Genomic DNA, 12,312 nt, shown 5'->3' with positions numbered 1-12,312 from the left:
TAATTTTGCAGGTTTGGGTCAAACGTTAGGCCACAACTAATACACAACTTATCCTTGTGGCTATTTGTCAATATCACAGAATCACCACCCTGTTTAGAATAATCATTGTTCTATTCTTTAGAAATGCATGTTAAGACAAACAAACATTCAGGGATGGAACAGCTATAACTTGTAATGTGCCAGGGAGACACTGATGGCAAATGTTTTAATAACCCATAAAGAACAGAGGTCAGACAAAGCTGAGGGGAAAATGTTATTTCAGGTTTAGTAAGCATTATGGTCAGTAGTTGCAAGATTCTCTGAAAAGTGAAAATGCACTCCTAACGATTCTAAGCTGCATTAATACACACAATATTTTTTAACTAGAGCTGGGTCTTTTCTGAGCGCACATGCCAACTGTGCTGAATTATAGTATGTGGTGGTTTTGTGATGTATGGCAAATACTGACCAGCAACCTTTTACTTTGTCCGCAGCAGGATTTAAACCTAGTTTTTTAAAGCCTACTGCATGAACCCACTAAACTGTACCAGCTTGCTCCTTATAGTAATTGTTTAACAAGAGAAATTAATGCTAGTTCCTTATTTTTGATAAGTGATTAAATACAGTTGTACACACTGATTCATAATGCAGACAGAAATAATATGAAAATATAATTAATAGAAAATAGGTTATAGGACTATTAAAGGAAACCGTAAAAGTAAGCCTACATGGTTTATTGTGTAACAAAACATTTAACAAGAGACTTGATTCATATCTAGAAGTGAAGGGCAGATAATTATGGTGGACCTGTCATGAGTTAAAGTTGGTTCAGAGATTTCAGTTTAACAAGTATTAAGGGTGATGTAGTCCAGTTAGTAGGTCTACAGTTAAGATCCTAAAGTAATTAGGCCTGGAAAAGACAACCTCCCCTCAGTCACTGTTCTTTGCAATATGGAACTATGGCTCAAATGATATTTTGTTTAAAATTATATAAAATAGCTAAACAGAAAATTATACTGTTTCATCATTTTGGAAAAATGATTACAAAAAAAGCAAGGTGGGGATGGATTGTATTCCCCACCGGTAGTAGCCAACATATATGGAATGGGTATAGATTCACTTGCCAAACTGTTCACACAACCTTAATGACGGTGATCACTTGAGGTGTACATTTTCACGTGAAACTATTTATCTTTGTCCCAAAAATATGGAGAGACTTTTCTTGAAAATCTAAAAGGTCCAAGTTGTTCTGATAGTCATCCCCATTTAGTTCAGTGATGTTGCTAAGGATGGGAGTAGACTTTCGCTCAAATATTTTTAAAAAATGTTTGAAGTAACTGGTTTTTAGAGTCTATAGGTATACCTTGAAGCAAATGCGTCCTCTTATCAGTCCATAAGGAACAGGTCCATAACACCTGGAATCTGTAGAATTCCTGAGATTATCTCCTTCTAACCAAACATGCCCTTTAGGCACCTGCAGTTAGGGAAGATCAAAATACAAGTTAGACAACGTAGAATGTGTTTCTTTAAAGGAAATTCAATCCCCCAAGATATAACCTGTAAAGTGAACCCTCTTGTGTCTTCTTGTCATTCCATGAATTAATACTTCTATGGTCTCTAAAACAGTGCTAGATTAGAAAAAAAAAATATTTCCAAGTATCTGTTCTATCACATGCTCCAGAAATGCTAGTTTGCAACAAAAAATCCAAAATGAAGATGTAAAAGGTTAGACCAGTATGACAGGGTCATTAATTTAATAGACTTCAAAAGAGGTCATTAGGATGTTGACTGAAAATCTGCCCTCCTGTCGCAGGAACAGCATGAACAAGGCAGCCACACACTCATCAACATCCTGGGGCCAGCACCAAGGCTAGACCTGTTAGTAGGCTCATGATGATCTAAATGGTAATTGATTGTGACATCAATTACGAATAATCTCATCATTTTATCGGAGTGGGGCTTGTCAAAGTTCTAATTAAGATCACAGTTCATTCTATGTGCAGGCAGGATCCACAGCACATTATATTGCAATAATGACCATCACAAAACAAGTCTCTTTTTACAATTTGAAAATTAATGATGGTGACCTTATACTATATGACAAAGACCTTTTATTGCCTATATGTTCTATGCATTAACTATATTACATGCTGTAAGTTCAGGACCTGACTAACTCAATGAAAACATAAGAAATAGAAACACAATTGCATTCAGGGGCGCCGAAACAATTTTATAGTGGGAGTGCTGAGAGCCACTGAACCAAACTGTAAATCCTGCACATAATGGAAACCACTTCAAGCCAGGGTGTGCTGCAGCACCCCCTGCACTCCTAGTTCCAGCACCTATGGTTGCATTAGTAACCAGAATAACACAGTTCAGAGCTGCGTACATTTAACCAGCATGAAAGAATTGATTCAAAATATATAGCATGCAATGACTAAGATTCATGCTGGTAAGACAAAATAGAATCACTGAACATTTCACAACTTCAGAAAAGGATAAGCTCTTAAAAGCAAAATAATTCTTAAATACTATATTTGATAGTTTATATGCCTAAGAATCTAGGGTAGACTTAAATTTAACAAATACCTGTAATACTTCCTACCAACCACTACATAGTAGGAAAACAATCAAACATAGGCATCTTAACGTAATGTGAAATCTCCCAAAATACCAATGTTTAAGAAGCAAGCTACTTAGGACAACTTTACTATGCTCCTATGTCAGAATGAAACTATAACCAGATAAAGGGACAAAACTTACCTCCAGCATAAATATTTAATTTCAGTTGCACATAAATAAATATTAAATTTGTAAAGTATGATAGAAGGGGGAGGGGTTAGAATCCCTAAGACAATTAAAGCTGTAGTGAGTCTAAGCAGAAAATAGATACCTAAATTTTATTACTAAAACAAGTACTGTCACAGAATTATATAAATAGAATTCAAGGATAGCTGATTAAGTAGTGTAATTTGACTACCACAGGTAACTGCTCAGGTCAGACAGAAACTGGATGAAAACCATCAAGAATAGAAACAGACTAGTCTGGAAAACATCTGCAGAGGATGAAAGATGTGAAACATTATCTTCCACAGTTGAAATCTAGTCTTAAGGTAATTCCACAAAAGGGACTTAGGCTCAGTGTTGCAGTGTCCAACATTTAGGTGCCCTAGTGTCCAGTAGAATTTACAGCCCCAAATTAGGTTTAGGTTTTGTAATGACCCAACCACTCCCAGTCTTTATTCAGGCCTAATCATAGGGATAGGACCTAACCACATCAGCCACGCCACCAGGACCTCGTTCACCTGCACATCTTCCAATGTGATAGATGCCATCATGTGCCAGCAATGCCCCTCTGCCGTGTACATTGGCCAAACTGGACAGTCTCTATGCAAAAGAATAAATAGACACAAATCTGACATCAGGAACCATAACATTCAAAAACCAGTCGGAGAACACTTCCATCTCCCCGTCACTCAATAACAGACCTAAAAGTGGCAATTCTTCACCAAAAAAACTTCAAAAACAGACTCCAACATGAAACTGCAGAACTGGAATTAATTTGCAAACTGGACACCATCAGATTAGGCCTCAATAAAGACTGGGAGTGGTTGAGTCATTACAAAACCTAAACCTAATTTCCCCAATACTAATTTCCCCCTACTGTTACTCATACTGTCTTGTCAACTGTCTGAAATGGGCCATTCTCATTACCACTTCAGAAGTTATTTTTCCTCCCTTGGTATCCTGCTGTTAATTGATTGTCTCGTTAAACTGACCTCACACTTGGTAAGGCAACTCACATCTTTTCATGTATTTATACCTGCTCCTGTATTTCCACTCCATGCATCTGATGAAGTGGGTTCTAGCCCATGAAAGCTTGTGCCCAAATAAATTTGGTAGTCTCTAAGGTGCCACAAGGACTCCTCATTGTTTTTGTTGATACAGACTAACACGGCTACCACTCTGAAATTTATTCATGTCCACTTGGGTTTTAGCCCATGAAAGCTTATGCCCAAATAAATGTGTTAGTCTCTAAGATGCCACAAGGACTCCTCATTGTTTTAATTAACAAAAGGTGGAAATCAATAAAAGACAATCAAATTTCTAGAGTCCAACTGATCTGTGTAGGACATCCATCTCAGCATATGTTCGCAGAGTCTCATCTGTAGATCTAGGTTTTAGAATGAATTGACGCTTCCACTTTACTCAAATTTCCTTCATGTCTGATGCTAGTTATGCTTTAAATATCCCACTGCAAATACTCGTGCTATTTACTGCTATTGACAGCTTACCCATGCACAGCATTCACCACAACCACTTCTCCCTCCCACCCATGATTTACTGTCAGATTCAGTCCTGCAGTATTACATGCAAAGGGGAAAAATGACCTTGCTGGTGTAATCCACTACCCAATATCTCCCAGAGCTACAAATGACACATCAAACTACTGTATGCAGTGTTGTAACAGTCCCATGATATTAGAGAGAAAAGGTGGGTGAGGTAATATCTGTTACTGGACCAACTTATGTTGGTGAGAGACACAAAGTGATCACTCTATATCTGACCTATCAATCCTCATCCTCAAAGGAAACCTGCACTACACTTCCAAAAGACTTTGCTAGACACTAAAAATCATGGACTGAATAGATCCGCTGGATTTATGGCTTATTACAACAATCTATAATCCACTAACAACCCCACCCCCAGTTGCTTTCCCACCTCCCTATGATTGGAGGAGTGTTAACGCACCACTTCACCTTGAATGGTTCCTTGAAGTGTGTGTTAACTACTTATGCTAAGAAAATCTGTTGAGTTGTGACATTCTGGTTTAAGTTTCCCAGACCTGAAGACGAGCTCTGTGTAAGCTTGAGAGCTTCTCTCTCCTCAACAGAAGTTGGTCCAATAAAAGATATTACCTCACCCACCTTGTCTCTCTAGCAACAAACTACTGTCATTTGAAAGCAATATCTGAAATATCAAGTGCATAAAAGGTAACTGGCTCGACTGACTATAGCCCAATGAAAAAAAGAGGCCCTGACCTGACCTGGAAAAGAGTTCTGTATAAGCTTGAAAGCTTGTCTCACCAACACCTCCCCCACCTTGTCTTTTTAATCAATCCTTCGTCATGCAGGGTTCTGAAACTGTCTCGCACCCTGTGCGGTGTCTGATCACCACGACACAAATACTCCTTCTCCTCCATCTCACTTCATTGGTCACCATGCTCCTTTGCTTTGCCTGACACACGGCAAAGCAGAGAGCTAAGTATTCATTAGTAAGATAACGCGTAGGGGTTGGTGGACTCCAACCACTTGCAGAACAACTATGCACAAACATCTGCAGCCATTCACATCTTCCTCTGCTCCTGAGCAGAAATTATGTCAGCTCTGGCCCATTTATTTCCTATATAGTACTATAAATGTGCTTCACTGGTTATCACAGTTTGCATCCTAGAGAGCATATCTGCAATGAAGAATAGTCTTACACCATGAAATACACAATTTTGGTAACTTTTACAAATCCTGATGGAAAGCATGACAGAATTCTGCATATCAAAAACTGATTTTAAAGTATTGTCAAAATGTATGACATCTAAAAATAATACAGTATCATACTTTTATATGATGGGTGCCCATCATGTAGGCACCTCGCTACAACCAAGAATTAAGACAGGCCACAATCAATAATTTAAAAAAAGTTGTTTATGCCCCTTTAAAATAAAAGCTAAAGCCCCAGTCTTCCAAAGACTTATGCAGATGCTTAACTTTACACTCTGAGTCAATCGATTCCATGGGATTATTGAAAGTGCATAAAGTTACATATGTGCATAAGTCTTTGCAGGATCAGGACCTTTGGCCCTCCTAATGTTGGAAGGCAGGGCATTCCAGAGCTCTTTAGGAAAAATATGGCTTTGCTCATTCTAGACCATACTTTCAATACCAAAAGTGTAATACCTTTCTTACCGAAGGGTCAAGAAGATATATAGGGCAAAAGAAGATCAGCAAGATATTGGGACCAAATCTACTGAAAGCTTTAAATTTAAACAACAGCTCATCAGAACTGCCCCCTCCAGACAGCTAGTGTAGAAAACAAAGCAATAGGTAGACTAGACTCTCCCTCTGTACATCCGTGACAGGAGTAACACTGCTGCATTCTGCACTCACTGCACGTGGTGGATCAGCTGCTTAGCCTTCTATGACAAAATTAATTATATCTAAATGCGGAACCAAAAATCCCAACTCTTAAATTCACATTTATCCTTGGAACAAGACTGTGATAGAGAAAATCAAATTACCTAATATCACCATTTCTAGTATTCTCTCATCTTAGGCATGGTCTACAATTAAAGTTTTACTGGAATAACAATGTCAGCTCGGTATGTGATTTTTTAACCAACACTATTGTGCCAGAAAAGCCCTAGTACGGATGCAGTTACACCAGTATAAGGTACTTTATAATGGCATAGCTTATTTCACTTAGGTTGTCTCGAATAAAATATACTGGTATAAGCACTTTTACACTGATATAACTACATCTATGCTAGGGGAGTTCTGTCACATTAAGTACGTTGGCATAGTTAAAGTAGCAAAACTTTTAAGTGTGAAAGGCCTTAGAGTTATACTGATTTTGTACTTCTAGAAAAGTAAGGGTTTATAATTTATGTATTTATTTTTTAGACATAGATAAAGTTGCAAAAGGCCAGATTCTGCACCCTTACTCACATTGAGTCATATTTTACTATTCAAGTAGTCTCCTTGATTTCAATTCTATTTTGTGTATGAGGTGCCTGTACTGATTTCTGTGGGAATAGCTGAGGAGTAATGGGCTATGTACAACGTGAACAAAGGTGGAATCATCTAACATCAAAAGAATTTTAAAAAGTAACATTTACTGCCTTAGCGGATTTTCTCTATCATTTTTGCATACATGTAAATATGCAGAAATAATTAAGTAGCTGTATTTTTTTCTAAAATAAAAAGCACAGAGAATTATGTACTCGTGTTCTTGTGGTTTCTTCTTTCAGAATTCTACAATAGCCTGTGCTTTTCAAAGGCTGAACTTTCATAAGGTCACAGGTATTCTAATCACCTTGAGCAATATCAAAGTTTTAAATTTAAAAAGAACCCTAAATCATTCCCATTTTTTCTTTTCAGTTCAGAGGCTTCCTTCTTGAACTATAAGAGCTAATCTCAGTGCTGGACAAAAGAATAAAGTCTCTAAGTTCTCATCTATCCCTACTGAGGTCTATTTAAGTGCCTCCTACTTTGGTACAAGCAACAAATGTAATTGCTTCATTGCCTGTGGGTGTTCATTTAACAAAAAAAAGCTTTTGTGAATAAACCACAGGTGTTAACTTTCCTGATTAAAGTGAAATATGATGAAAGAACCTACAATATCAAATGACACATTTACGAAGTACTAATAAAATTTATTTGATTAAGTAAATTGCATCTAATTAAGGAATAGCATAAGATCTAAGAGATCAACAGTTCTGTTTTAGTACTGCATATTTCATGTCTCACAAATGAAAATTTATTTTTTCTTAATCCTTTAATTATCCTATAACCTGCAGCATATATCTAACAAAGTTGGTATCAAATAGCTTAATGGACATACTCTATTCATACACTATTTATCACCTAATTGCATTCATCATTCTTCTGGGTTTACAATAAAGGTTGTTCACCTTAAAGCTGCCAAATGGCCTAAAATACAATGACATAAATCTAGTAAAAAGAACCAGAACCCAACACTGGAAATCAGTTTTAATCTCTACATTCATGTTATCCTTTTCCTTCTGTGCTGGAAAAATCCTCACAGTAGTAACAAGTGCATGAGAAGTCAATGTATAGTAGATCTGATATCAATAATCATAAGTATAAATTCAGTTGGTTCTCTTCAGGTAATGTTATATGAGAACTGGAAACTGAAGATTTACTGAATGACTGAACATTATTGCAGATCTGAATTATTTGAAATATTATATTTTCAGATACAGAACAGCAGCCATTTTTCCTTAAATTCATATGTATTTTTGAATATTTTATTCATTTCACTTGACACACTGAGTGGTTTTACTGAAAGAGCTATTTTATGAATAAAATATACCATTCCTAACCCACTATAAAATGGTTATATATCTGAACACACTTCCGTGACCCTGATCTGTTCTATTATAATAAGGAACAGTGACAATGGTGCAACAATAGTATCTTTTTATTTTGGAAATTAGTTGTAGTTAAATGCTTACTCATATTGTGAATTAATTTCTCAAAATGTGAGTCATCTGATTGTTTAGGCAGAAGAACTAAGATTGTAAATCTTGACCTATCTTTAGATTTTAATACTAAAATTCCATGTGACATCATATGTACTTCAAAGGAAACAATGTTAAATCACAGAGGCCCAGATCCTCAGTGAGAGTTAGGCACCCAAAGACCTTGAGGATCTGGACCAAAGTGCACTTGGATTTATTAGTACATCTCACTGCTTATGCATAAAGTCCAATTTTGGACTTGTGAGATACCCTACAGGCAAGGATTTCAGTTGCAGCATTTCTCTATATTAAAGGTGATGCTGGAAAGTTATTACAGTAAATTATGTCAAGATAATTAACTATTTACTGTAAACATTGTTTTGTCCATTGTTGATTTTAATAAATTCCATGTAGCATACACTAATAAACTGTATAAAGATCTAAGACTGTCAGCAATCTAAAAATCCTTTACTGATCAACCTTAATTTATCCCCATTTAAACCTAATTGGGCTGTACAGGTGTCATTGAAGGCATAATCTGAAGACAGGTGTAGCTGAAGGAACACTTTGACCCGAAAAACCTCAATTTCTAGGTAAAAGTGAACAATATGGATATAATCCAGCTCGACTGCTGGAGACCTGTGTGGATTTGTGAGGAGGTAGGAAATTAGAAAAAAAACAAACAAACCAAGACCCATTTTTTTACTCCTAAATTGTACACATTTCTAGAGGAAATAAGTGAGACATCATGATTATGAAAACCCACAATGCCATTTTTACAAAAAGTCAACTTTTCAGACAGAATAGCATTTTAAAGTCAGGATCCTTAACTGCTCCAGAACCATTTTTCTGTAATCTTTTTCACAAGTGGCTTGAATGGGCCAAATTTTAAATCAGACACTGACAATGGATCTATACGTTTTTTTTATGAGCAAACATTTGCATAAGCCCTCATTCATTTGTTTTATTATTACATGTCCCTTTGTATGAGCAAACTGGATTCACATCCAACTGTCCTTTTTCTTTTCAGGCAAATATCCATTTGCATATTCCAATCATGTTTTGCTTGTATGGGGAGAAACCTGCAAGTGCAATTTTGGAGGCAAACTTTTAAAAATTGGCCAACCTGTCTTTTTCAGTTAGTATTTTTGTGCAGAAAAGTGATAGCTATAGATATTGGAAGGAAGTTGCACAAACTTGGAGCTTTCAGAGTAGCAGCCGTGTTAGTCTGTATTCGCAAAAAGAAAAGGAGTACTTGTGCCACCTTAGAGACTAACCAATTTATTTGAGCATAAGCTTTCGTGAGCTACAGCTCACTTCATCGGATGCAACTTGCAGCTTGGAGCTGTCTCAATTGGATTCTTGTTGAGACAGAAGTCAGATCAGAATAAGGGAGTCTTCACAACATTGAAAAGCATATTAATAAGTCTTTTTATAACTTTTTTGGCTCATTTGCTAAATTCAAAGACTTTCTGAACATTCCACCACTGTTACAATTGCTTTGTAGTCAAGATCATTGTGGAATTCCCGTATCTGAAATATATAATGCAGTCAGATGAAGGTCAGGAGATGCTTTCTTTCAACATCACTCTTCAGAGATTAAGAAATAAGTCAGATTCTGATAATGGTAATAATGCCCCAATCCTACAAACTGTTATGCATGTGCTTAACTTCACTACCATGAGAACCATGAGTAGCCTCACTTGAATTAATGAGATTACTTATGGCAGCAATATGAAAAACATGCATATAGTGAGATCCAGGGTGGAGAGATTTAAATAACCTGATCTTTTAAGAAACGTTTAAATATAGTTGAGGTTTTGAATAAATAAATTTGAAAATTTGTGCTACTGCAACCTGACATTAAAAATTATGAACTAATTTTACTTTCACTTTTTTTAAAATGTACATAGGGTTTCAGACAGGACTGTACTTGGGGCAGCTAGCTCATCCACTGCCCATGCAGCCAAGACTACTTTCTATTTGTAGAGTTCTAGGTCAATCAGAACTAGCATGGGTATACATACCCAAACTGGAAATTACACCTCCAGCTCCACTATAGACATACCTTAGTCTCCACAAGGTAGTCATGAGACTTGTGGGAGAAAACCATAGGTAAATATTGTGACAATCAAGGTCAGGACACCCCACAGGGAGAAAAGGAAGTCTGAACTCCAAAGAATGAGCAACTGAATCAACTGTTTGTATACAACTCTATATAAAATATGCCAACTAAGGTCTTTTATGAAAGCTTGTAATGTTCTGAACTTGGTGGTAATTAATATCCTGAGGGAGCTTTTTGCCCAGCTATAAGATTTTTCTCTCACTAGAGAAAGTTGTACTTAGTCCACACAGCCTGATAATTGTTAATCTGCATCTGAAGGCGAGCTGAAGAATATACCTTTCTCCCTAGAAGGATAATCATTTTGGGATCCTTATCTCTGGCCATTGACTTAGGGGATCAGGCTGCTACTAAAGATGAATGTGAAAAGAAATATTCAAACCTTTTAGGGAGAACTTGGTATTTGTAGTCTGATCTTTTAGACATTGCTGAGGACAATGTGGAGGGTCTGTCACAAATCTTTAGCAGGTTTGAGAATACCCTCATTTATTGGCATGGGCAAGCAGCCATGACAGACTGGATGAAAAATGTTGAATAATTTATAGGACCTTTCTTGATTGACTTCAAGGGATACGTCTGTCCTTCTTTTAAGCAAGTCTTGAAAGGCCTTAAAAATCACTGTTTGTGGAGCCAAAGTGATGGGTTGATTCTCATATTCCTCCACAAGAGCCACCGCCTCAGAATGAGGAGCCTACTCAAGTTCTTAGACAAGCCCTTGGTTAGATGGCTGCACTGTGTTAGATTGTTCCTTAGGGGATGATCTATTCCTAGATCTGGGTCTAGATGAATAAGGATCCAGAGATGCTGAGTGTTCCATCATGACCAGTAAGGCCAAAACTGCATCCCATAATGGACAGACACATGATGTCATAAAGGTGGAAATCAAGATGCTTGAAACCTCTCAGAGGCATGAGATCTATCACGAGCGGGGCTCCTTCTTAATCCCTTTCAGGAACGAGGCTGAGACAACAAAGAGAAAATCTAGGAGAAGCGTTTCTACTGTTATGAAATGATGATGATGCAGACAAGCAGATTTTCCTCCATGAATGATGCAGCTCTCTCAAGAGTTGCAACAGAACAAGGAAATCCAGACTCCAATGTCTCAGAAACAGATGATGGTACTGCAGATGATAGTCATAGCAAGATTTTCATAATCTGTATCGTTGGTTCTGGTACTGGAAGGGACAAAGAGCAAGTAGAAACTGGAGAAACATCCAAGAGTGGAGGCTCCAGATCCAGCGTAACCACTATGTTCGCAGAAGTTGTAAAAGCAATCTGTGTTACCAAAGCAGCAGTGTCAGTCACAGTGGATTATTGATGTGATACCAAAGGAAAGAGCAGGATTTCAATTTCTGAAGAGACATGGTGCCGATCCAGTTTGGAAGGAGCTGGCTTGGAAACATAAAAAGGTGAGACAGACTTTTTCTTGCCTAGTACCAGGGATGGTGACCACTGTCAACAAGCAACATCAGAAAATCCTTGTTACTTCCTACCTCAGGCAGCAGGAGCCACTGACTGACTTGAGGAGGATGGAAGGGAATGACCAGCATGCTTTTGAGAAGCAAGAGGTCTCTTAGAGGCAGAAGACCTCCTAGCTCCTAGCATAGGTTTCAAAACAGTAGATTATTCTGAGGAAGAAGAACTTCAGAGTCTAAAACACTCCTCTCATTGACTTCTCCATTAAAAACACTTAAGCGGGCATCACAAGTTGAGCTGAGCAGGAAACGTTTTTCTCGTTCTGCAAGCATTGAGATTTTGAAATATTTTCCCATCTTGAATCAGGACAAAAAGTCAAAACCTCAAAAAAATTTGCAAACCAAAAATCTGAAAAAACATTCAGATTGGGTCAAACAACATGTTTTGTTTCAGTAATTTCAATACTTTTTACTCACCCCCATATAAAATAACTTAAATTTCTGAACAAAAAATGGACCATTTCATTTTGAAAATGTCA

At 37.2% G+C, this 12,312-nt stretch overlaps 2 protein-coding genes across 3 annotated transcripts in view; one reads left to right on the top strand and one right to left on the bottom strand.

Moving 5' to 3' along the window:
• DNAJC24 (DnaJ heat shock protein family (Hsp40) member C24) overlaps positions 1-12,312 on the top strand; it is a 169,404-nt gene that overhangs the window by 128,274 nt on the left and 28,818 nt on the right. The gene's annotated exons all lie outside the window — the stretch shown is intronic.
• IMMP1L (inner mitochondrial membrane peptidase subunit 1) overlaps positions 1-12,312 on the bottom strand; it is a 34,721-nt gene that overhangs the window by 5,515 nt on the left and 16,894 nt on the right. The window contains exon 4 of the mRNA XM_048854606.1: positions 1,343-1,453. Coding sequence (XP_048710563.1) covers positions 1,343-1,453 — 111 coding nt within the window. The remainder of the gene's footprint in view (positions 1-1,342; positions 1,454-12,312) is intronic.

This window comes from Caretta caretta, chromosome 6, assembly GCF_965140235.1.
Source record: "Caretta caretta isolate rCarCar2 chromosome 6, rCarCar1.hap1, whole genome shotgun sequence".
In the NCBI taxonomy this organism is placed as follows: domain Eukaryota; kingdom Metazoa; phylum Chordata; order Testudines; family Cheloniidae; genus Caretta; species Caretta caretta.
The sequence above is the reverse complement of the archived record's forward strand: the minus strand, read 5'-3'. Positions and strand labels throughout refer to the sequence as shown.